Source organism: Amblyraja radiata, chromosome 6 (assembly GCF_010909765.2).
Source record: "Amblyraja radiata isolate CabotCenter1 chromosome 6, sAmbRad1.1.pri, whole genome shotgun sequence".
Lineage (NCBI taxonomy): Eukaryota > Metazoa > Chordata > Chondrichthyes > Rajiformes > Rajidae > Amblyraja > Amblyraja radiata.
Genome location: NC_045961.1, coordinates 84505610 through 84532598, shown reverse-complemented (window position 1 = coordinate 84532598; position 26989 = coordinate 84505610). Strand labels below are relative to the sequence as shown.

The window sequence follows — 26989 nt, the reverse complement described above, 5'->3', positions numbered from 1 at the left end:
GAACAAAATGTGTACAAATCCAGAATCATCAAATTTACCCCCTGGGTAGGCGAAATTTACCCCCTGGGGGTAAATTTACCCAGATTGGGAACTAAACTAAACTAAATCGAAACCATCCATTTGCACGTATCCTTATTAAAACCTTTCATTTATTCCCATAATCTCATCATCGCCCACTCCCCCAACCTAATTATACCTCCCACCTATACCACAGGGGCAATTTTCAGCAGCCAATTAGGCTTCCAACTCCTACATATTTGGATTGTAGGGGAAACCGGAGCACCTAAAGAACGTGCAAACTCCACGCAGACAGCGCTGGAGGTCAAGAATGAACCCAGGTCTCCTGCACTGTGAGGCTGTGGCTCTACTAGCTGTGCTGATTTTGAATGAGCTCCTGGTTCATCCCATCACCCCCTGTGTCTGTTGATTCACACCGTTTCCCAGCCTCAATTGAAAAATTCAAAGTATTGTTCAAAGTAACTGCATAATCTCCTTCTCTCCCTCGCTCTCTGATCTCTACTCAGTCCGCAACCCTCTCAAACATCTTTTAATTAAATCGCACCACCGTGGCACTATCAGCCACCTGCACACCAATTTAGTGTAGTTTGGAACGGCAGCACAGAAACAGGCCCTTCAGCCCACCGAGTCCACACCGACCAGCGATCATCTTACACACTAGGGACAATTTACAATTTTTACCGAATAAAATTAACGCACAAACCTGTATGTCTTTGGAATGTGGGACGAAACCGGAGCACCTGGAGAAACGCACTTGGTCACAGGGAGAATGTACAAACTCCGTACAAACAGCACCCGTGGTCAGGATCGAACCCGGGTGTTTGGTGCTGTGGGGCAACAACTCTACCGCTGCGCCACTGTGCCGCCACAATCCATTGCTCTTGTCCCTCTCGCCCTCTTTTCCTTTTAAGATGTTTATTGTAAGATGTTCCTTTGATCAAGCATTTTGTTTCCGGTCCTAATATCTCCCTGTATGACAAAGTGCTAAATTATTTTTCCAATGAAGCAACTTCAGACATGACGCTTGTGTGGAAGGAGCTATATAAATGCAAGTTGATGTTGGTCCAGAAAATGCATTTGGTTCCCTGCCAGCTTGGCTTTCTGAATTTAGTCTCGATCTGGTGGTTGAAAAGAATTGGGGGAAAAAAAACTGTTGCTGATGATGTTGATGCTTTGCAACACCTGCAGCATGTCGCCTGCTGGTGTGTTTCGTTTGGCCCTGTCCCAGAGGGATCTGGAATAAACCTCGAAGCCGCTCGATGAGCAGGTTACACGGGAGGTGGTTTTCACCCCCGATGCTGCGCAGCCTGAGTGGAGATTAATACTGTGTGGATCTGCGATAGTACTGAACCACAGGCAGGCAGCAACAGCAGTAGCACAGCTTCAGCTGTGAGATTATGCATTTAGTGTGCTTCTGAGACCAAAATCCGGTTGAATGCAAATAGAATTTTATCTTTAATTTGATGCGTCTCATTTTTTCTCCCCGAACTCGTTGGACAAAGCCCTCGTGCTTTGATGCCAGTTGGTTTTTTTCTCCTGTGGATTTTGGGAAGATTCTCTGCCTTTTGACTGCCCTGCAATGATTTTCTCTTTGGAGCTGTGTTGCTGCCTGCCGGCGAGGGAGGATTGCTGGGGAGTGTTGCATTTATCGTGAGGAGCCTGCCTGGTATCACAGCTGTCAGGCTGCCTGGCAGGGTGGAAGGGGGAAGATGAAGATGGTGAAGGGGACCGTTCCATGACCAGCCGTGTTGTGAGGCCCACAGGCAGTGAGAGCAACTAATTGGTCTCGTGCTCCGGTGAAATGGGCTGCACTGCCAGTATCCTTCTGCTCAAAGGCTTGAGTACCATCGTTGAGAGAAACTGTGGTTATCTTTGCAAGCAGCCGACAGGGCAGGCATTGCTGGAATATGTAGTAGTGAATGTGGCTGCAGAGGAGGACCAAGCCCCTGTCTGTTCAGCTCTGGTAAATCTCCCGTTTTATTCTTATCATACCTGTTTAAGTGAGAGGTTAATTTGTGTTGTTTATTCCCCCGTGCCCAGACGAGCAGTATTTAACGTTGCAAACAAAAGCCTGCAGTATACTCTTCTAATCTATTCGGATTCACATTAATCAGCTTGTTATCTTGCCATTGGGTTCCCGTTAAAGAATTTGAGTTGGATATTTGTGACTCGCAACACAGTCTTATTATCGGAGAATGATACAGCATTCAAAGAGGCCATTCTGCCTGCTGTGTCCGTGCTAGTCCTTTTCCAGAACCATTAATGTAACTGTATGTGCCTGGCTCCCTCCCCATGACCCTCTCGATGTTTCTCAAATATCTAACAAATTCCAAATCAACTTGCAGTCACTGTCATTCCAGGCAGCTCATCCCCGATGCCTCGGATTCCAGAAGCAGGTAGGATCGATGAGAAGGTTGTTTTGGGAAAAAAAACATTATTTAAAAGCTTTAATGCTAAAGGCAGACACAATGTTTGTGTGGGTACACAAAAATGCTGGAGAAACTCAGCAGGTGCAGCAGCATCTATGGAGCGAAGGAAATAGGCAACATTTCGGGCCGAAATGTTGCCTATTTCCTTCGCTCCATAGATGCTGCTGCACCAGCTGAGTTTCTCCAGCATTTTTGAGTACCTTCGATTTTCCAGCATCTGCAGTTCCTTCTTAAACTCAATGTTTTTGTGTACAGTTTTAGGAATTACACTTTAGGAAGATATTGAGACGCATGAGAAGGTGTGGAGAGAATACTGGAATGGTGACAGGGATGAAGCATTGCAGTTCCTTTGAGTACGGTTTCCTTCTTTCCTCTTTTTTAACTGACTGCCTTTGAACCTTCCCACTGGAATCAGCCACTGCACACAATTCCTCCTTATTTACTCTGTCGAAACCCTTCCTGATTCTGAAAACCTTCATGAAATCTCCTCTTCGCCTCCTCTGCTCGAAAGAGGATAACACCACCTTTTTATTTATTTCTCAAAACTCGAGCCCCTCATTCCTGGGACAACACCGTACCCTCTCTCCATTCTTCCTCAAGCACAAAGCCAATATTGGATGCACCGGCTCCACATGTGATTTGACTCTAGTATTTTACCAAGGTTCAGTACCGCTTCCGGACTGCTGCCGACTTGCCTCGACTGATAAACCCATGAACTATTTTTAAGCGAAAATAATTCTTGTTAAAAAAGCTGCAATGTAGTAAGAAAGTTATACGGTGGCCTTCATAATGTTTGGGACAAAGACCCATCATTTATTTATTTTCCTCTGCACTCCACAATTTGAGATTTGTAATAGAAAAAAAATCACATGTGGTAAAAGGGCACATTGTCAGATTTTAATAAAAGCCATTTTTATACATTTTAATTTCATCATGTAGAAATTACAGCAGTGTTTATACTTAGTCCCCATGGGCACCAAAATGTTTGGGACACAACAATGTAATGTAAATGAAAGTAGTCATGTTTAGTATTTTGTTGCATATCCTTTGCATGCAATGACTGCTTGAAGTCTGCGATTCATGGACATCACCAGTTGCTGGGTGTCTTCTCTGGTGATGCTCTGCCAGGCCTGTATTGCAGCCATCTTTAGCTTATGCTTGTTTTGGGGGTTACTCACCTTCAGTTTTCTCTTCAGCATATAAAAGGCATGCTCAATTGGGTTCAGATCGGGTGATTGACTTGGCCACTCAAGAATTGACCATTTTTTAGCTTTGAAAAACTCCTTTGTTGCTTTAGCAGTACGTTTGGGAGCATTGTCTTGCTGTAGAATGAACTGCCGGCCAATGAGTTTTGAGGCATTTGTTTGAACTTGAGCAGATAGGATGCGTCTATACACTTCAGTATTCATTATGCTACTGCCATTGTATCATCAATGAAGATAAGTGAGACAGTACCTTCAGCAGCTATAAATGCCATGACACCACCACCACCACCGTGTTTCACAGATGAGTTGGTATGCTTTGGATCTTGGGCAGTTCCTTCTTTCCATACTTTTCTCTTGCCATCACTCTGATACAAGTTAATCTTCGTCTCATCTGTCCACAAGACCTTTTTCCAGAACTGTGGTTGCTCTTTTAAGTACTTCTTGGCAAACTGCAACCTGGCCATCTTATTTTTGCAACTAACCAATGGTTTGCATCTTGCAGTGTAGACCCTGTATTTCTGTTCATGAAGTCTTCGCGGACAGTGGTCATTGACAAATCCACACCTGACTTCTGAAGATTGTTTCTGATCTGTCGGACTGGTGTTTGGGGATTTTTCTTTATTATAGAGAGAATTCTTCTGTCATCAGTTGTGGAGGTCTTCCTTGGCCTGCCAGTCCCTTTGCGATTATTAAGCACACCAGTGCTCTCTTTCTTCTTAATGATGTTCCAAACATTTGATTATGTTAAGCCTAAGGTTTGGCTGCTGTCTCTAACAGTTTTATTCTTGTTTCTCAGTCTCATAATGCCTTCTTTGACTTTCATTGGCACAACATTGGTCCTCATGTTGATAAACAGCAATAAAAGTTTCCAAGGATGATGGAAAGACTAGGTACTGAGAGCTCTCTTATACCTGCATTAAGGAATCATTTAAACACACCTGAACAATTACAAACGCCTGTGAAGCCATGTGTCTCAATCATTATGGTGCCCTGAAATGGGGGGACTATATATAAAAGGTAGACAAAAGTGCTGGAGAAACTCAGCGGGTGCAGCAGCATCTGTGGAGCGAAGGAAATAGGCTACATTTCGGGCCAAAACCCTTCTTCAGTCCCTTCTTTAGGACTATGTATAAACACTGCTGTTATTTCTACAAGGTGAAACCAAAATGTATAAAAGTACCCTTTAATAAAATCTGACAATGTGCACTTTAACCACATGTGATTTTTTATCTATTACAAATCTCAAATTGTAGAGTACAGAGGCAAATAAATAAATGGTGGGTCTTTGTACCAAACATTATGGAGGGCACTGTATGCGGCATGAGTGAGGTGGTCAGGATACCATCCCTCTGAATCAGGTCTACTGAACACACTGCGGCAGTTGACTGAGATTGATTGTGTGCGTAACGGAGCTATTCTCCTTGCGCTGCATTTTTCAGGATAAATTACTCTAATGTCTATTTTCCCAACTCTCTGAATAGGCACACTGCTCTTCACCCATTCATTGACACTGTTGTGAATGAACGCTGTTTTAGCATTTGTGTGGGAAGGAACAGCAGATGCTGGTTTACACCGTAGATAAGAGGCAAAATGCTGGAGTAACAGGCCGCATCGCTGGAGAAAAGGAGTAGGTGAGGTTTTGGGTTGAGACCCTGCTTCAGACTTCTATCTGCTGTGATAGAATTGCCTTGCTGTTTGTTGGTGTGGCCACTATCCTGGCAGTCATCCACACACATCAACATAATTATCAATGACCTTGTCCCTCAGGATGAGTCATGTGATTTTATGCTGTCTTTCGGCCTGGAAGTGGACCAGCGAATGAATCAATGGATTAAATTGCTGCATCTTGAACAGCAACATTCTCGAGGACAGCTGAGCCAGACACAAAGTGGAGTCAGACACAAAGTGCTGGAGTAACTCAGCTAGTCGCGCAGCATCTCTGGAGAAAAAGGATGGATGGTGTTTCGGGTCGGGACTCTTATTGAGTCATTTGTTTCGATTGACAAGCTACTTCTAATTTGCAGATTGGAATAAAAATTCCTTCAAATGGGCTATTTGCCCCATACAGCCCAGACCTGGGAAGCCTTGGTCTTCTTCCATTAGTCCTCTTACTTCCAGCATCCACTTTAAATCCACCCGCTACTCTGGCAGCACAGTGGCGCAGCGGTAGAATTTCTGCCAGAGACCCAGGTTCGATCCTGACAACGGGTGCTGTCTATATGGAGTTTGTACGTTCTCCCCATGACCTGCATGGGTTTTCTCCAGGAGCCCCGGTTTGCTCCCACACTCCAAAGACGTACAGGTTTGTAGGTTAATTGGCTTTGTGTAACTGTAAATTGTCCCTAGTGTGTAGGATAGTGTTGGTGTGTGAGGATCGCGGGTCTGCGTTGACTTGTTGGGCCGAAGGTCCTGTTTCTGCGCTGCATTTCTAAATAAAACTAAATTAAACTGGCATCCGGCATCCAGTTTATGATGTATTCACCACTGTCTCAATAAAGCGTTTTCTACTTTACTCCATATTTAATTACTTGGTGACTGTCTTCTTTTGATGGTCTTTTGCTTGGCCCTCACCACTAGCAGGAAGAAACCCATCTGTATTTGAGCTATCAAAGCCTGGTGTAACTTTGAATGCTCTATCAGGCCATCACCCTGCCACCACTCACCTAAATCTCCCAAAAGGTATAACCTCACCCCTGATAAAGAGATGTGTAGGAAGGAACTGCAGATACTGGTTTGCACCGAAGATAGTAACTCAGCGGGACAGGCTGCATCTCTGGAGAAAAGGAATAGGTAAAGGTTTTGGGTCGAGACCCTTTTTTAGACTGAAAGTCAGAGCAGAGGGAAACTAGGTATGAAAATGTACAGAATAAATCAGAGCCGGCACCGATGACCCAGGAAAGGTGGAGCCCACAATGGTCCATTGCGTGTGTACGCCCTGCCTTAGATCATTTGTGGCTGGCCCTGATTGGCCCTGGTCTTGTCTCACCTTCAGACCTTCACCTCCCCCCTCCCACCAATCCATTCCTTTCAGTCTGAAGAAGGGTCTTGACCCGAAATGTCACAGAAGGCATTTTTCACCCATCCCTTTTCCCCGGAGATGCTGTCTGACCCTCTGAGGTACTCTGGCATTTTGTGTCTGTCAGAGATCACATATGAATAGAGACACAAGAGAATGCAAATACTGGAATCTGGAGCAAAAAAAATAATGCTGGGGGAATTCAGCAGGCTGAGCAGTATCTGTGTTGGGGGGAAGGAATTGCCAAGGTTTTAGATTGAGACCATACATCAAGATTGAGAGTTGAGGGTAAAGAGAGCTGGTATAAAGAGGAGAGAGGGAGTGGTGAGATGGTCCAGTGTGTGATGGATGCACTGTGGAGGGGTGAAGGATGGCAGGCAAATGGAGCCTGTGGTGGAAGGGTGAGGAGTGGAGTTGAGAGACGGGCGTGAGAGTGATGGGTAGATGGCGACAATTGGACGGGCGATACATGGGAACAAAAAAGCTACCAGTGCTGTAATCCAATGTGTAAGGAAGGTGATAACGGGACCCATGAGGGGAGTAATGAACGACAGTCAGAAACAGGTGGGGAGGGGATCCGGTGGGTGAAGTGGATGAGCAGTAGGTGACTGGAACCAGGAGGGTAAGGGGGATGAAATGGTTGATTGGGGGGGGGGGGGGGAGAGAGGGGCTGGAAGGGTGATATTAGAAAGAGAATAAAAAATGGGAGTTCTGGAGGTGGATTGGAAACATGGACAAAGCTTACATTAAAGTGGAAAATTCAACATTCATACCCTTGGGTAATAGAGTACCAGGTGGAATATGATGTATTGTTCTTCCAGAGGCTGAGGATCAAAGGCTTGTGCAGTAATAGGCAATAAGTTAGAGATCTGAGCTGCAGTCCGTATCAATCGTCTGTCAATGGTGAATATATGAATCAAAGTATAATAGGATTTTTTTTTTGGAGAACTTCTAGGTACAAGAATCTTTAAGATAACTCTATACTCCTGGGTAAAGGGATTGGGATGAAGGTCACAAAATTCTTGTGTCATGGCCAAGTAACGTAAGCTTGAAGGATCTGGCGTGGTTGTGTTTCCTTTCACAGTGAAACAGCTCGCCCTTACTGAGACCTTCACATTGATAATGGGAGGAGGATTAGAGTGGCTTTGACGTCAGGATTAGCCTCAGGAGGGAAATTGTAGGCCCAAAAATTAGGATGAGTTTGCACTGAATTACGAAGCCTCAAATTCTAGGATTCCAGTAGAAAAATCGCAATCGGTACAGGAAACCTGGTGAATAAAAACTCGTTGTATGACCCTTTAATTGCATATTTGGGTAATTCATTAACTGCTGTACAAGTGTAATTGTGTTGTTAGCGCACAGAAGATTTGATCATTTACAAGGTTTTGAATGGCATGTTCCAGGTTGGGTAAACGCAGATCTGTGTTTTTACCACCGCCCTGTCATGTGCTGGGTCAGGGTATTTCTACCACTCTCACCTGTTGCTCAGGCAGAACCTCTACCATGAGGGCTCAGGTTCCACTCCAGAGACTTCCGCGCAAAGGCTCTGCCCACACACCAGCCGCCAATGTTGCATCCGCTGAAAGTGCCAATTTGTGGAAGAGACATTAAACCAAGCCCTTGTCTGCTCTGTCTGGAGAGTACAAAAGATTCATTGAAGAGCAGGAACTTACTCTGTGCTATGGCCAATATTTTTCACTCAACATTTATTTGGGGGATTAAAAGGTTATTAAATGTCAATGTCTATGGGACCATGCCATTTGCAAATTGTGTGTGTATGTATGTGTGTGTGTGTGTGTGTGGGCGCGCGCACACACACACACACACACACACACACACACACACACACACACACACACACACACACACACACACACACACACACACACACACACACACACACACACGGATGGACTGATTGAAGGGTCTCAACCCGAAACGTCACCCATTCCTCCTCTCCAGAGATGTTGCCTGTCCCGCTGAGTTACTCCAGCATTTTGTGTCTACCTTCGACTGATTGAAAAACAGGTATTGTTCGAGGCGGGAGTTGGAGGATTTTATTGATCTTGGCGGGTTGTGGAGATCGGAGATGATAACTTTTTTTACCTCAGAAATAAATTTTATTCAAAAAGTATAGCAGAAATACAAAGGCAGTGCATGTCCTTCTTTATATTTATAGTGTCATCCGGTCCATACATTCACAACGTTGTCAAGTGAATACATTTGTCGTGTCATCATGATAGTACCAAGCAACGATGTCACTCTTGTGGCCTCTTGAGACAATACACTGCTCAATTGTTTGTGGGGCTGTTAGATTGTGGGGGAACCTTAAATTGCAGTCCTTCCCTACAAAGACTTTGCGTAGGCTGCACCGAGCTACAGTGCATCCGTCATTGTACTCCTGCAACCGGAACGTGTGGATTAAACCAATACAATACAATGAGACATTGTAGATATTGGTTTATTCCGGAGATTCCAGTCTGCTGCATTCCCTTCCAGATGGTATTGGTATTGATTTATTAACAATACCGATATTAATATCAATACCGAAGATACACACAAAATGCTGGAGTAACTCAGTGGGTCAGGCAGCATCTCTGGAGAGAGAAATAGGTGATGTTTCGGGTCGAGATCCTTCTTCAGACTGAGTCGGAGGGGAGGGTAACAAGAGATATGAAAAGGCTCAGAATAAATCAGAGCTGGCACCGATGAACAAGGAAAGAAAAGGAAAGGAAAAATGGCCCATTGTTGACAGTGGAAAATGTGATAACGAAGGGATATATGGACACAAACAGTGAAACTGGCAGGGTGATGGGTGTGGGATGGGCGGAGAGAGAGGGAATACAGGGGTTACTTGAAATTAGAGAAATCCATTTCGTAGCTGGGTTGTAAGCTGAAATATGAGACCTTCTTAATACCGATACCAATTTGTACTGGAAGACCAACAAGTTTTTTTGCACTGCTAAATTCTTTACACTACTAAGGTATTGATATTGGTTTCTTATTGTCATGTGCATCGAGGTACAGAAAGGCTTGGACTATAATTGTCTGGGATACTTAGAATAGCTGATAAATTATTGTATATTTATTTGTTACGTTGTTGCATTTAATGTGCCAGTAAAAGTACAGCAAGTAAGAATTTCATTGTTCTGGACCCGATGGATATCACTCTTGACTCTTGAAATTTCCTGCAGATCAAAGTGTGTGTTTCGCTGATTAGATGATCATCCAGAAGCACTTGATGTCTGCATTAGATGTCTGAGTTGGTAGTATCCTTGGGTGCATCCTGTTGACCAGCAAATGCTTTGTTACGTACCTTGACAAGAACCCCTCCCCTTCCCAGCTCTCCCACAGCTCACTGTCTCTGTCCCTTCCTTTCCTCTTCCCGCTCCCCCCACCCACCCCCACATCAGTCTGAAGAAGGGTCTCAACCCGAAACATCGCCTATTTCCTTCGCTCCATAGATGCTGCCTCACCAGCTGAGTTTCTCCAGCATTTTTGTCTACCTTCGATTTTCCAGCATCTGCAGTTCCTTCTTAAAAATCTTGTAATTGAGGTTGGAGGTGTTAATGGTTCCATACGGTGTATTCACATGATGTAAATTTTAATGGCTTTTTGAATTTGCATGGATTGATACATTTTAAATAAGAAAAGTGGCAATGTGTTGTTTAAATCATAATGTAGTTGCTAGTACTTTGTCAACGATGTCATTAATTTCTCCATTATTGTTTGGTTTAAAAGGCTGTATATTTAAACACATATTTATCAGCCATCCAGGCACTGTTTTTCTCAAGTACCCATGAATATCTTCTGAGCATTACATAGGCATTTCTGTATGTTGATACAAAAGAGGTCGCTGATGCTGGAATCCAGTACAAAAATGCAACACTTTGGGTGGCACTGTGGCGCAGCTAGTGGAGCTGCTGCCTCACTGCGCCAGAGACCCAGGTTCGAACTTGACCTCAGGTGCTGTCTGTGTGGAGTTTGTGCGTTTTCCCTGTGACCCACATGGGTTTCCTCTGGGTACTCTGGTTTGGCCCCACATCCCAAAGACGTGCGGGTTTTTTAGGTTAATTGCCCCTAGTGTGTAGGGAGTAGATGTTGGATAACATAGAAGGAATATGAAGGTTGGGCGGCGTGGACTCCAGTGGGCTGAAGTGCCTGTTTCCATTCTGTATTTCTGAACTCTGAAGAACATGTGTCACAAGCAGAGCCTCCAAAGTTACTGGGTGATATGTTGATTTTTTTTTAAATTTCTGCTTTTTATGTATTTTTGAGGTTAAAATCACCATTGTGATGCTGGAAACACGACACCGATTTGTACACAGCAAACTCCACCAGTATCATATGACCACAAAGAGAATTTGTGCTTGTTAAACAAAACGTTGACACTCAGACTCCTGGGAGAAGTCTAGCAGAGACACTGGCTCACACGGCCAGAAGCTAGGGTTTGATCCAGACCTCCGATGCTGACTGTGAGGAGGTTGCACTTTCTCCCACATGGATTTCTCCCAGTGCTCTGGTTTCTTCCCACATCCCAAAGACATGTGGGTCGGTAGGTTAATTGTCCCTCGTGTGTAAGTGAGGGGTAGAATCTGTGGGGAGTTGATGAGAAGGTGAGAAGAATAAAAAATGGGATTCATATAATGTTTATTAAATGGGCGGTTGATTGCTGGCACAGATGCAGTTGGCCAGAGGGCTGTATTGTTCCGTGTTGTATCTCTCCAGGAATCCCCTATATGTCAGACTAGCATGTTACAATAGTCAGTGGTGCTTTTATTATCATTTACATTGTCGTGTATGTTTTCTCGTTGCTGAGAGAGCAAGCAGAGTCCACTCTGAAAGGCAGCACCGGCAACAGTGCGTTACTCCCTCAGCCTTGCACTGAAATGTCATCCTGGCATTTACATGTTCAAGTCCCCTACATACAGAGGATGGACACAAAATGCTGGAGTGACTCAGCGGGTCAAACAGCATCTCTGGAGAACAGGAATGGGTGACGGTTCAGGTCGACACCCTTCTTCGGACTGCACAAGGTCTGAAGAAGGGTTCCGACCCGAAACCTCACCTATTCCTTTTCTCCCGAGATGCTGCCTGACCCGCTGCGTTACTCCAGCATTTTTTGTCTATCTGCAGTGTAAACCAGCATCTGCAGTTCCTTCCTACGCACTTTGTGCCCTATCTACAGTACGGGGTTTGAACCCGAAACTTTCAGACTCTGACTGAGGTGAGAGTCATACCCACTGACACAGGACCTCTGCATGTTATGACGGAGTTCCATTCCTGCAAAGTGTCCGTAACCCAAACAGTTTGCAAATCAGAATGGTTGCCGCCTGGCAATGTGTCTAAACAAAAACATAGGCCAACCAAGGGCAACGTTTAGTGTAGGAAGGAACTGCACATGCTGGATTTCACCGAAAATAGACACAAAATGCTGGAGTAACTCAGCGGAACAGGCAGCATCTCTGGATAGAAGGAATTCCCATTAGACTACACATGATTACAATCGAGCCGTCCACAGTGAACAGAAACATTATGAAGGGAATAACGTTTAGTGCAAGATAAAGTCCAGTAAAGATAATCCACTTGTTGGTTGGATGGTTCAGTTGCCTGACAACAGCTGGGAAGAAACTGTCTGTGAATCTGGAGGTGTGTGTTTTCACACCTCTGTACCCCTTGCCTGATGGGAGACGGTCATGAGTGATAGGAGCAGAATTAGGCCATTCGGCCCATCAAGTCTACTCCGCCATTCAGTCATGTCTATGTCTCCCTCCTAACCCCGTTTTCATAGAAACATCGAAACATAGAAAATAGGTGCAGGAGTAGGCCATTCGGCCCTTCGAGCCTGCACCGCCATTCAATATGATCATGGCTGATCATCCAACTTAGTATCCTGTACCTGCCTTCTCTCCATACCCCTTGATCCCTTTAGCCACAAGGGCCACATCTAACTCACTCTTAAATATAGCCAATGAACTGGCCTCAATTACCTTCTGTGGCAGAGAATTCCAGAGACTCACCACTCTCTGTGTGAAAAATGTTTTTCTCATCTTGGTCCTAAAAGATTTCCCCCTTATCCTTAAACTGTGACCCCTTTCCTGCTTTCTCCCTGTATGTCTCCCTCCTAACCCTGTTCTCCTGCCTTCTCCCTGTAACCCCTGACACAGAAGAGGGTGAGACTTGTCCTGACTCGACGTGTAATTAATATGAGGGTGTTTAGCGATTTAACCATTCCGATATTGTCGCAAACCCAGTTCACACCAGGCAGGAGATCCCTGCAGTTCCGCAGCAGCCAGCATATCCATCTCTACAGTCTCCCAATGTTCATTTGTATGGGCTGTGTATAAATTAGGCGTTTGTAAGCTGGGGCGGACCTGTATTTATTTTTCAGGCATTCAAAGCATGAGACTATATGATGAATCACTTTGTGGAAATGTCATGAATCTTAAAAATAGCAGCCTTCCAGATCTTTTTTTCCCCTCTGCTCTTTGTATAATCATTGAATGTTAATTTTGTTTGGTTATGTTTGAATAAATAGGATATTGTCATTATAGGTGTCCATTTAAAACAAAAACTAATTATAATTCAGGAGCTTAGCAGCTCTATTTTGAGCACAGCATATAGATCGAAGACTTCCCATTTTTAATTCCGAATGCAAGGGCGCTCTCTACGTCTTTTTCACCATGTCCCTGAGTAGGCAGTGACTCATTTGAAGTGTTTTGTATCTCTGAGTCAGACAGTGAGATGCTCAGGTCTCCCTTCAAAGAATTTGGTATAAAAATGCAGTCTAATTCTTCCCAGTGAAGTTCTGATGAAGAGCTGCACTTTTATGGATTCTGTCTTTAAGCTGATGCTCTTGTCTTTCCTCAGGTGGTTGCTATGAAGTTCCATAGCATTCTTTTGCAGAACGGGAGAATTTAAAGTCAACATTTTCTTTTAAGAAAGACGTTCTATTAATTATTCTTTACCTCGTTGTGAGAGCTTTACCTCGTTGTGCAAAATGTCCCTTCTTTCTGGAATATTCCTGAAATGGATGCGAAAGTTGCTATGGAAATGCAAGCATTTTTCTCTTCATTGCAAGCTGTTTGCACAGCCTGAAATCTCTCGCATACGACACCGTCCTTCATCAGCTCGATCATTAATGTAGTCGGCTTGTTGTCATCTGTGATGTGATCTTGTGAGTCATTCTGTTCTCTGTAAATAGCAGCATTTGTCTTTTTAAAGTACCGGTAGCCTCACCCTCACTCGCTGTCTCTCTCACTGCTTCTGGATGTAGTGTCCAGGAGTGAGAAGCTTATGTCAGTCTGGACAATAACTTATCACCGTCTTCTGAGAATTGTCTCTATTTTATGTGTAAAAAAAAAAATCACAAATTGCTGCAGTAATTCTGAGTCTGGAGGACATAGATTGGTGATGTTTTGGGTTGGGACCCTTCTACAGAATCTGAAGAAGGGTCCAGAGCTGAAACGTCACATATCCATGTCCTCCAGAAATGCTGCCTGACCAGCTGAGAGACTCACTTTGTGGGTTTTTTTTGTAAGCCAGCACTTGCAGTTCTTTGTGTCTCCATTTTTTGATATTTGTTTACAGTTTCAGTGACAAATTATTTTTTTCCTAATTTATTTCTATAACGTTAAAACACGAGGAATTAAGGTTCAGTCTATTCCTCTCAGAATGTAAAATAACTCTCTGGATCTATTTTCAATGAAAGAGTTATCCTCAGTATGCATCATCATCGCCTAATACAGGTTATCTGGCTGTTGTCAAACAGCCATATCAGGGATCATGCCGTTAGCAGCCATGTTCCTCCATTGTCCCCAATGGCTGAAGATCTGCTCCCTAGATCAGTGTGGATTTTGGGGCAAGGTGAACATTGGGGCAAGTTCGTCAATTTGCAACAACTTAAAGAAAACTATGGAGGAGCAATAGCCATGAGGAAAGCTTTGTCTCCCATCAATTGGGAGAGACTGAGAAACACCCTCCTCAAATTTGGCTCTGCAGAGAAACACACTGCTATCTCATGTTTGTTCTGCAACTACATTTACCAGGATGCTGTCTGGACTCAAGGGCCTGAGCTATAGGGAGAGGTTGAGCAGGCAAGGACTCTATTCCTTGGAACGCAGGAGGATGAGGGGTGATCTGATTGAGTTGTATAAAATCATGAGAGGAATAGATTGGGAAGGCCCGCAGAGTCTCTTGCTCAGAGTACGGGAATCAAAAACCAGAAGACATAAGTTTAAGGTGAGGGGGGAGAAGATTTAGTAGGAACCTGAGGGGTAATGTTTTCATGCAAAGGTTGTTAGGTTTGGAATGAGCTGCTGGAGGAGGTAGTTGAGGCAGGTATTATCGCAACGTTTAAGAAACATTTGGACAGGTACATGGATAGGACTGGTTTAGAGGGATATGGGCCAAATGCAGGCAGGTGGGACTCATGTAGATGGGTCACGTTGGTCGGTATGGGCAAGTTGGGCTGAAGGGACTGTTTCAATGCTGTACGACTCTATGACTATGCAAGCCATGACGGTACCCTGTGGGTTTAGATCAGAGCCAATCTTAGTAAACACAAGTGATACACTAGGCTGCATCATTGGCACTTTATCCACTGCACTCTATACCTCACCTGCAACAAACTTCCTGTGGGAGTGGAGCAAACTTTCCGAACCAATGGAAAAGTATTTAATCCACAGTGACCATGGTCCAGAACCAAGGTCACCCGAACCTCTGTGATGGAATTACTCTATACTTTCTATTATGAATGCTCAGGGACCGAACTCTGAACTTCATTCACAGAAACATACAAACATTGCACTCAGCTTCCCCAAGACCAAGTCCAAATCTGTGCCTGCTGCTTGCATTGCCTTCTGACAATAGCTATTCGTAACAAGACTGGAAAAGTTGGACCACTTTCCAAACCTCAGCAGCCATCTCTCGACAAAGGCAGGCTTTGTGATAAAGCTCGTTATTGCTTTCAATGAACCAGCGGTGCCTGTGGTCGACCGAGGAAACGGTTATTTGAAGATTAAGACCTCAGACCTGGCACAAAATGCACGGCCCACCAGGCATTAGTGATCCCTGTCATAGTCATACAGCACGGAAACTGGCCCTTCAGCCCAACTTGCCTATGCTAACCAAGATGCCCCATCTACACTAGTCCCATCTGCCTGCATTTGGTTCATATCCTACTAAACCTTTCCTATCCATCTACCTTAACAAATGCTTTTTAAATGATGATATAGTACCTGCCATAACTACCTTCTCCGAAGAAGGGTCCCAACCCAAAATGTCACCTATCCTTTTCCTCCAGAGATGCTGCCTGTCCAGCTGAGTTATAATAAACAAAAAAGTTCGCGCTTCACCCCCACTCCCCTTTACCTCCTCTCCTCCCCACGCCCCCTCTCCCATCCACGCCCCTCTCCTTTCCCCAACCCTCTCCCTTCCACATCCCAACCTATTTCTGCACTCCCCCGACTCTTCCCTCTCCCCCCAACCTTTCCTGATCGAACCAACATGCTTACACAAGATTCCCCTTTCACTGTGAGATACTCCAGTGCCATCTTGCGTGGAGTTGCCAAGTCACAGAGTGCACAGAGTGAAAACGTTGCATTTTAGAATGAAAATGCATTTGGAGATTATATTAGAGAGGAAGAAAAGCGGGTTTGATTTTTATTTTGCTTTAATTTCCAAAATAAAGTTTATTCATAATAGAAAAACATTTTATTCGTTTATTCGTAAGGCAAAAACAAAAGCATTTGTTAAGGTAGATGGATAGGAAAGGTTAAGTTCAAAACTTAAAATGTTGCTGGTAGACACAAAATGCAAGAGTAACTCAGCGGGACAGGCAGCATCTCTGGAGAGAAAGAATGGGTGACCCTTCAGGGTCTCGACCCGAAACTCCTTCGCTCCATAGATGCTGCTGCACCCGCTGAGTTTCTCCAGCATTTTTGTGTACCTTCGATTTTCCAGCATCTGCAGTTCCTTCTTAAACAACATGCTGCCTGTCCCGCTGAGTTACTCCAGCATTTTGTGTCTACCTTCGTTTTAAACCAGCATCTGCAGTTGTTTCTTATAAATATTGCTAGTGCTTGCACCTGCCTATTATATTTCCTTGCATGCAGTACCGTTGCCACTCATGTGGCCGCTGGGGTGACACTCTTGCTCTTGTTTGAGGGGAGGAGATTGAATGTGAGGTGCAGAGCGGGCAGCGTGTGTGCAGGGGGAGTGTTCCTGGTGCACAAGTGCTAAGTGCGTTTGCGAGGGATTCAGTGCCGAGGGTGGAGGCGATTCGCAGTCTCCCTCTCTGCTCTGCCCTGCCCCTGTTGCTTTGTCCTTAACGAGTTGGGCATTCCCCGCTCGCTCGGCGGGTGGAGGAACTGGGCTGGAAACTTTCCCTGGGCGAGATGTGACCAAGTTTCCACCAGCTCCCTGCTGCTGCTGCTGCTGCTGCTGCGTCTTCCGCCCCGTCTCTCTGCGATACAGTTGGGGATGCTGGGCGCAAATCACTGGGATAAAAAGTTTGTGAAACTTCCAGCGGCTGGAGCGAGATGATGCAAGGGAGGGTGAACCGACTTTTTAAGAAGGACCTGCATGTGGCTGAGACGATGCAGAGGTACAAAGGTGCGGCTTGCGACCCCGAGCCCGATGTCGGGCAGACTCCCCTGAGTGAAGTCACCGACAAGACACTGGATGTAAGTTAAGTTGAACGCTGTTGTTCCTCGAGCTTTGGAAACTTCCCAGAATGTCACTAATCTCAGCTCTCTTCCCCAACGATGCACCTGGCAACTTCGTTCCTAGTGCCAGTCCGGTGCTGCCAGTCGGTGGAGATATGTTGTGTCTCACTGTGTGTGTGTGTTGGGGTGGTGGAATAAGATATGACCATCCCAGATCCCCCCATGTTCAGCTGCTAAACATCCCCTTAGTTCTGGCAGCGAGAGAGGTCTTCGGATTGTTGCAGAATATTTATAGCAGTTCATAACAAAATCATGCTTGTATGTCTGCGTGTGTGTGCGCGCTTTAAAATCGAAGCAACTCACCAAATTCTGAGCTTTCTTTCTGAGGCCAAGTATTTCAGTGTAATGGCTCAGTGACTGATAATTATGGTGTGCTGCAGGGAATCTTACAGAATGTATTATGCGAGATTGGTCATAAAATAACAATTGGCAGTTGAGGGCTTTACGATATTCTGAAAAAGGCGTGAAGGGGTTTTATTCTGCTAGTTTGTTTTATTTTCCGGCCAGGAACCACCATTGTTTCGTCCAGTGCTTTCATTGTCTGTAAATGTCTGTCATCCATGCATTGGCTATTTTTGTATTATGGTTTGTTTTAGGGAGAAAAAAAAATCCCAGGAGCTGGAAGGAATAATATATGCATTTAATATGTTGCTCTCCTTCTTGTATGGAAGCTTTGCATAGTTTTGCAAGAGAGGAATGTAAAATAATTTATTCTGCTGTGCGTAGGTTGTAAGGCACTAGGAAAAGGAAGAAAATACTTGCATTTGTTTTGTCTTACAGTTTTAGACGCTCCCAAATTGCGTTCATCAAATGACTTCAATCCTGTTGGATTGAATATGCCCATATAATTTGTAATATAGGAAACATGCAAAGCAAGATCCCACAAGCCACACTGATGTCACTTGGAGACCGAGATTTTTGAATGATGATGATTGAAGAGCAACTATCTGTCGGATGCAGTGTGGGATATTTTGCATTCATTTGAGAGGCAGTGTCAGTTTAATAGTTTATTTAAAAGTGGGCACCTCTAACAGTTCAGCACCCACACAGTACTGTGGTGGGTTTTTGTGTTCGACACTCTGGAGCAGGGATCTACAATCACTGATTTAAACGGCGAGAAAGTGAGCAGGAAGGGCAAATGTGTCTGAGAGGAAAGGCAAAATATCACACCACTACCACTGGTCATATCTGCTTGTCCCTACTCCTTTACAGCTTCTGAAGACCACTCTCTCCACAACTCCTTGGTTCGCTCTTGGTAACCCCGTCCCTCCCCCCCTCCCCCCAGCACTTTCCCTTGTAATCACAGGACAGGTAACGCCTGTCCATATACCTCCCATGCTTCCATCAGGCACATGCGCAGCCATTCCACGTGGAAGAGAGATTCACGTGCAGCTCCTGCAACCACATATGTTGCATTTGGTGCTCCTGATGTGGTCTCCATTACATCAGTGAGACCAAATGCAGACTGGCAAAAGTCCGACAGAACACTTGGGGTGGCACGGTGGCGCAGCAGTAGAGTTGCTGTAGATTCCTGGCACTAGAGACCTGGCTTCGGTCGGTCCTGGCACTGGGTGCTGTCTGTACAGAGTTTGTACATTCTCTCCGTGATCGCGTGGGCTTTCCCAGGGTGTTCCAGTTTCCTCCCACATTCCAAAGACGTACAGTTCTGTAGGTTAATTGACTTCGGGGAAAATTGTAAATTGTCCCTAGTGTGTAGGATAGTGCTAGTATCCGGGGTTCGATGTGGACTCGGTGGGCCGAACAACCTATTTCCGTGCTATGTCTTTAAACTAAACTATACTAAACACTTGTACTCTTTCTGCCAAAGACAGAGGCTGCTTTAGACTTTAGAAATACAGCGTATTACAGGCCCTTCGGCCCATCGAATCCGTACCGACCAGCGATCATCTCATGCACTATCATACAGGCTAGGAACTGCAAGTTCCAATTTGGTGGTTTATAACCCAATAATATGAAGATTGTATTCTGAAATTATAAATAACACACCCTAACCACCCTCTTTCCACTTCCTCCCCCTACCAATCTGGTGCACACACCTTTATCCCACTGTCTCCCTCCACATTTCGGGACGAGACCTGACTCTTCAGGGCCTGAGTTACTCCAGGTTTTTTGTGTCTATCTTCCATCCCTCTTCTTTTGCATTTCACTTCTATTCCTTCCTTAAATGACACTCTTTTGTCACCTTTCACCTCTAGTCACTCCACCCATCTCCCTATCACTTGTCAGGCTTTGCCATCTGAGATCCATCTGCTTGAAGAAGGGTCCCAGCCCGAAACGTCTTCTTGTCGATTCCCCCCTCAGATGCTGCGTGAGTTCCCCCAGCCTTTTGTTGTTTCAGTAAAATATTATCCCTTGTTGAAAGATTAGTGTCGGTTTAACATTGATCTGCTGTCTTGTCAAGATGGTGGAATTCCCATTATACCTGGGAAACTGTTTCTGGCAACTCATCAGTTATCTGAGGTAATCCCAGTTTAATAACCTGACGTAAGTCTCTGAGTCTTCAGCATTCGTTATAGCGCAGCAATGAATAGTTCCCACGAATGTTCTGACAGCAGCTGATCTCAACTCCAGAAGCTCCTACACCAAGAAGATTACTGCCTGTAAAATTAATTTCCAGAACACATTTCTTGCCACGGAATAGAAGCTTTAAATTGATTTTTTTTGTAAAAACCCGAAAATAACGGCAGATGTTGGAAATCTGAAACAAAAAGAAAAATGCTGGAAATGCTCATGGCTGGTTCAGATTGGAACAGATTCCCCCTTATGGCAGAAGGACGAAGGAACAAGATTAAAATTTGATAACAGCTACAACGGAGTTGTGAGGAGAGAATTTTGCACAGAGCATAATCTTCTGAAACTCCCTCCCGACCTAATATCTGGTGGAAACAGAATCCGTCTTCATAAAGGAGTTGGATAACTACGGATAACTATTTGTCAGAAGCTCCCACACAGGATAGTAGAGGTTGATGAATGGATCCTCGCTGTGGGAAATACTCCACGAGGAGCCAGCATGGACTTGATGGGCCAACTGGCCTCCTCCAGTGCTGCAACAATTCTGTGAACTTTCATGGAAACATTCACTCCCTCCACCACCAGTGCAGCACAGTGGCTGCAGGGTACACCGTCTACAAAATGCAGTTCCATTTCGTGCCAGTGCTGCTCAGATGGCATCTCCTAAACTTGCGACCTCTGCCCTGAAGAAGGACAAGAGCAGAAGTTGGATGTTTCCACTAGTGGGAGAGTCCAGGACCAGAAGCCATAGCCTCAGAATAAAACGATGTACCGTTAGAAAGGAGAAGGGGAGGAATTTCTTTAGTCAGAGGGTGGTGAAGCTATGGAATTCATTGCCACAGATGACTGTGGAGGCCAAGTCAATGGATATTTTTATGACAGAGATTGACAGATTCTTGATTAGTAAGGGTGATGGGGGTTACGTGGAGAAGGCAGGAGAATGGGGTTGAGAGGAGAAACAGCCATTATTGAATAGTGGAGTCGACTTAATGGGCCGAATGGCCTAATTCTGCTCGTATGACTTATGAACTTAACCAACTGCATTATCCCCTCGTGCCTCAAACAATCTTAACTTGGAAATATATCGCTGTTCTTTCATTATCACAAGGTCTAAATCCTAGAACAAGGTTGACATCTTTATGCAGGAAAGAACTGCAGATGCTGGTTTAAATCGAAGGTAGACACAAAATGCTGGAGTAACTCAGCGGGACAGGCAGCATCTCTGGAGAGAAGGAATGGGTGGCATTTCAGGACGAGACCCTTCTTCAGACTGATAGCCAGAGAAGATTAGTTTATTATCGTCGCCTGTACCTATGTACAGTGGTACCTTTCACTTATAATTGGCCTGATACCTGATAGTTGCGTGCTATCCAGTCAGCAGAAAGACTACATCTGGCTCCAATCAAGCTCCAATAAAGCCTTCCACAGTGTATAGATATAGGATAAAGTATAGGATAAAGGGAATTCTGATGCTGTTTGGAACTTAAATGGTAAAATTATCTTTGATCTCCTTGCCACCAGCAAGTGTCATCACTGAAGCAGATTATTTGACCATTATCTTCGTTGTGTTTGTGGGGCTTTGTATTTGCATATTGGCTCCCACATTCTAACGGCGATCACCCAGAGAGTTGTGATTCTGTGGAATTCTCTGCCACAGAGGGCAGTGGAGGCCAATTCACTGGATGTTTTCAAGAGAGAGTTAGGTTTAGCTCTTTGGGCTAAAGGAATCAAGGGATATGGGGAAAAAGCAGGAACGGGTACTGATTTCAGATGATCAGCCATGATCATATTGAATGGCGGCGCTGGCTTGAAGGGCCGAATGGCCTACTCCTGCACCTATTTTGCTATGTTTCTATTATTCTTCAGAGTGCAGTTCAGTAGCTGTGAAACACTTTGGGGTGGGTCCTGAGCTCACGGGAGGTGCTTTGTAAATGCAGGTTGCTTTTCAATGTGACAAACATATGAGCCAGTAGTGTTTTATTTCCAGCGTCATATTGCAAGAACATGCTCCAATTGTTGATGACCCGTCGGCCAATGAACTTTATAATCATGGTAATATTCACAATCTCCTCAATTTTGCTTCATTAAAAGTAAATTGTTTTTAACCTATTTTCTTCGCTCAACACTTCTTCCTCTTTCCCTCTCTGTTCTGTTTATTACTCCGTTTACATATTATTGCACTTACTTTCTGCTCTTTTTTTGAGCATTCTTAAATTAATAATGCGCCCTTTTGTTTTGGAAGAACGTGAACTCGAACCACCTTTGAGCCCTTGATTTCCTTTGCAAAGTTGGTAGCGACATTTAGATGAAAACAGTGCATTAATTAAAAAAAAAACTCAGATAAGAAAGGCGTAAAAGATTAAATAAAAAAATCCTCTCTCGTATGTTTATGCCAATTCACTTTAAACCCATCTCTGCTTTAAACCCACCTCTACTCTTCAGCTCCCCTCCTGGGGGGAGCGAGTTTCACATATTCTACGCTTCTGAATGAGCAGGTTTCACCTGAATTCCCAGCAGTGTTTATTTGTGCTGTCTTAGATTGGTGGCTGCATCACGAGTAGAAACATTTTCTCCCCGTTTTTCCCAAATCTCGATGTAAAACATCTTCATGGAACACCCCCTCAGCATATGCTCAGCACCCCCTTTTCCAGCGCAGTCAGTCTTCAAGCCTTGGCATAATTTTGGTGATGGCTCTACCCTTTCTGTATGTAGATCTTTTTTTTGCTCCCTCTACTGTGCCTCTTTGTAACAGACCATTTAACGTTGACTGATCTACATGATTGAGTATGTTATAGTGGCAGTCAAGAGCCAAGACGTGTATATGTCATGTGCATCAAGAACTGAACAATTAAATTCTTACTTACAAAATCGAGGTGCTGTTAAACCGTGACCGTCTGTGGTTCGGTGTTGACAGTAAGAGGTCTTGCCCTTGAAATTGAGCATTGAAATGCACAAAAGAAAACTTAGGTTTGATGGATCTTGCAAGGATGGATCATACGGCTGGATCGTGTTACGTGTCTTCACGCTTCTTTTGGCCCTCGCGTCCTGCAGTCAACCCCATAGGCATAATCTCCTTTTCTTACTTTTGATTTGTACTGGAATATCCCTTTGCGTCTCCCGAGTACTTTACAAGATTTTGAAGTGTAGTAACTGGTGCCGAGTGGGTCAGTTTTGACAAGGCTAGCGAGCATGTGTAAAGACAGACACAAAAGCTGGTGTAACTCAGCGGGTCAGGCAGCATCTATGGAGCTGTTTCGAGTCGAGAGCCTTCTTCAGACTCGCGTTACCTATTCCTTTTCTGCAGAGGTGCTGCCCGACCCGCTGAGTTACTCCAGCCTTTTGTGTCTGTCTTTGGTTTAAACCAGCATGTGCAGTTCCTCCTTACACATAGCATGTGTAAAAACCTGTTTGTGCAATTGGCTCTGGGGCACATGTTGGCGACTGGACTAAGGCAACTTCCCCCCTGTACTACATGTTTTTCATCCATCACAAAAAGCTGGAGTAACCCAGTGGGACCGGACTTTGACTTAACATTGTATCAAAAGTGCAGCACTCCTTCAATACTGCACCAGTGTGCCACCTTGAGCTAGTGCATTGTAATCATGTACTTGTCTTTCCACTGACAGGCCAGCCCGCCACAAAAGCTTTTCATTGTACCTCGGTACATGTGACAATAAGCTAATCAAAACTAAATCTCTGGTGTGAGGCTTGAACTCGCAACTGTCGCTGACAGTCAAAATACTAGAAATTAGGAGCAGGAACAGCCCCTCAAACTTGTCCTGCTATTCAATATGATCATTCATGGCTAATATCCTGGCCTTAACTCCTCTTCTGTTCCAGAGGAACAGTGAGGGAATGACAATTGATTTATTGAACAATTAATTTCTTTATCAGAGATGAATTCTGCATTGTTTAAGTCTTGGGCTAATATAGAATGCAATCACATGCATCATTTATACCCTGTCTTGTAAGGTTCTGCTCAAGGAACCTTTTGAATAAACGGCTTGTACTGCAAAAGCTTATTTCTGCTGCAGGATTTTGATCTTGGAGAGTTTATAGTGCAGTCGTGGCTGTATAAAGGACATCACTATTTTAGAAAATGATTTTGCTTTCTTGGACTTTGTTCTATTTACCTCCATTATCCAGTTCCAAGAAATAGGTTCATTCAGATGAATGAATTCACTACAGAGGTCTTATTTATTTTGCTTCCATGGTTATTTGGCAGGATGCTTGTACACTGAGCAGTGCACGGTGCAGATATCTGTATTTCATTTGTAGCATGTCAAGGCATTTTGTAGTTCCTGACCTCTCGCACAGAGTCTTCGGCAGCTGTCGACATTCCATTGGTCGTGTTACTTTCTGAGCCAAGTGGTAATGAAGTACTGACTTACTTTGCTGATTTTCTTTCTGTTTTTGCCACATTAGATTGTCACTGCACTTCCACCACCCCCTCCACTGCTTGTGAGTTTGTAATTCAGGGTGTGATAAATGGGCAGTTGGAACAGAAGGAGTGTTGCAGTCGAGTCATCCGGGAACAACGAACAAACTGCTGGAAGAATTCGAAGATAGACACAAAGTGCTGGAGGGACTCAGCGGGTCAGGCAACATCTTAATCTAAGATAGACACAAAAAGCTGGAGTAACCCAGTGGGACAGGCAGCATCTCTGGAGAGAAGGAATGGGTGACGTTTCGGGTCCTTTCTTCAGACCATGACCTGAAACGTCTCTCCAGAGATGCTGCCCGACCCGCTGAGTTACTCCAGCATTTTGTGTCTATCTTCAATGTAAACCAGCATCTGCAGTTACTTCTTACACATTTTGTCGGCTGGAACTCAGTGGGTCATAGATACATAGATACATAGAAAATAGGTGCAGGAGTAGACCATTCGGCCCTTCGAGCCTGCACCGCCATTCAATATGATCATGGCTGATCATCCAACTCACTATCCCGTACCTGCCTTCTCTCCATACCCCCTGATCCCTTTAGCCACAAGGGCCACATCTAACTCCCTCTTAAATAGAGCCAATGAACTGGCCTCAACTACCCTCTGTAGCAGAGAGTTCCAGAGATTCACCACTCTCTGTGTGAAGCATGATCTGTGTGTGTGTGCGTGGGGGAGGTGGGATGGATCGTCATCTGGTGGGATATTCAAATCCCACCACGTGAAATTTAAAATTCAGCGAATTTAATTAAAACTGAATTAAATGCCGGAATCAGTAGTCGTGACTCTGAATCTGTTGGATTGTTACAAAAATATCTGATTTACAATTGCGTCTGTGTGGAGCTTCCTCCCACATGCCAAAAATGTTCTGTTTGGTGAATTGTAGACACAAGGAACCGCAGATGCTTTAAAAAAAAAAGACACAAAGTGCTGGAGCAATTTAGCGGGCCAACTGGAACAGGCTTTACTTGCTTGCTGAGTTACTCTAGCAGGTTGGTCGATTAATAGCTTGTTGTAAATTGCCTTCAGTGTGCGGATGAGTGGGAGAGTATGGGAGGAGTGTATAGAAATGATTACCATTGTATCTCATGCTAATTTGTTAATTGAAAACGCCCCCCCAAATACCGTTCTCCTTCAAATATCTGTGTGAAGTGGTTTCTCCATTAGGGCCCTATCACATAATGCACTTTGAGTGTTTTTGTTATCTAAAAGCAAATATTTTTTTTGGCCAATTATTACCAGGTGGCCATGGGCTTGCAGTGTTCTATTCGTCCATTACACTGTTCTGCTTCCAGGTCTGAAGCCTAGATTTTGAAATTCACTTCCTTTTGTTGTAAATCTCACCTTGGCTCTGCACCTTACTTTCTGTGTGATCTTCTCCAGCCCCGCCATTCTCTACAACTGTGCATTCCTACAATTCTGACCTCTTTATCACGCTCGAATTTAATGACTGGTGCCGCCTCAACAGCAAACCACCCCCCCCCCCACCCCACCCTTCTCAATCTTCTCTGAGTCCTCCCACTACTGACTAAACTTCTGATCACTGAGCACCTCCTCCTAGGGCCTTTTGCAAACGTTGCATGATAAATCTTCAATGCAGCACTCTGTGTCAGCACTTTGTTGCTATTAACCTTCACCCCAATCAGGGAGTGTTTTGTTTAGCTTTTCTCTGCTCCATTGAGGAGCTGGAGGGGATTAGAACTATATTAGCTCACGACATGAAAGTAAGCCCGCATTTCAAAGAGTTGCTAACATTTGGATTCTTACTCCCTCTCTTCTTCCAAATCTGATGAAGGATGATTATTTAACGTTAGCCTTCTCTGGCCAAAAACTTTTTCCAATACAGATTCACTACCTTTTTGAGCATGAAGCTAAAAAAAATTGCCCATGTGACTCACTCTGCTGCACTGTAACGGTTGTTGTTAATTCCTGTTTCGATAAGCTGTGTATCGTGACAGCGCTGTGTGCTGCAGACTTTACTTTAGACTGAAGCATAGAAAATAGGTACAGGAGGAGGCCATTAGGCCCTTCGAGCCAGCACCGCCATTTATTGTGATCATGGCTGATCGTACCCAATCAATAACCTGTGCCTGCCTTCTCCCCATATCCCTTGATTCCACTAGCCTCTAGAGCTCTATCTAAAGCGCCTATCTCGCTTACCCGTCCTTGGCACGCTAATTACGCAACCTCGTGGTCGCATTGAGGCACGAAGGTCGTGCGCGACTTCATGCGCCCGCATAGCCTGGAGTGCGTGACGTAATTTGAAGATGGACACAAATTGCAGGAGTAACTCAGCGGGACTGGCAGCATCTCTGGAGAGAAGCAATGGGTGATGTTTCGGGTCGAGACCATTCTTCAGTCTGAAAGAAGGGTCTTGACCCGAAACGTCATCCATTCCTTCTCTCCAGAGATGCTGCCGGTCCCGCTGAGTTACTCCTGCTTTTTGTGTCTATCTTCAATTTTCTTGGCCCCGCTCTGGGAGTAGAAGTGGGGGCGGATCTGGACTGCAACGGCCGTGAGCCCCAGGCCGAGCTCGGCGATCGTTTGCCTGCTTCTGCTGCTGTTGGAGGTGAGACGTTGCGTCGCGCCAGGGTCTTGGGCTTGTCCCACTTTGACCATCA

General features: G+C 44.7%; 1 protein-coding gene across 13 annotated transcripts in view; it reads left to right on the top strand.

The window, feature by feature from the left end:
- dock9 (dedicator of cytokinesis 9) overlaps window positions 1-26989 on the top strand; it is a 317738-nt gene that overhangs the window by 65714 nt on the left and 225035 nt on the right. For 8 of the 13 annotated variants that reach the window (XM_033023078.1, XM_033023079.1, XM_033023075.1 and 5 more), the window contains exon 1: window positions 16910-17353. The exons of 4 other annotated variants lie outside the window; for them this stretch is intronic. In XM_033023078.1, coding sequence (XP_032878969.1) covers window positions 17210-17353 — 144 coding nt within the window. In that variant the 5' untranslated portion in view covers window positions 16910-17209. Of the gene's footprint in view, window positions 1-16896; window positions 17354-26989 lie in introns of those variants that run through there. One more of the 13 variants, XM_033023072.1, reaches the window with a different exon arrangement.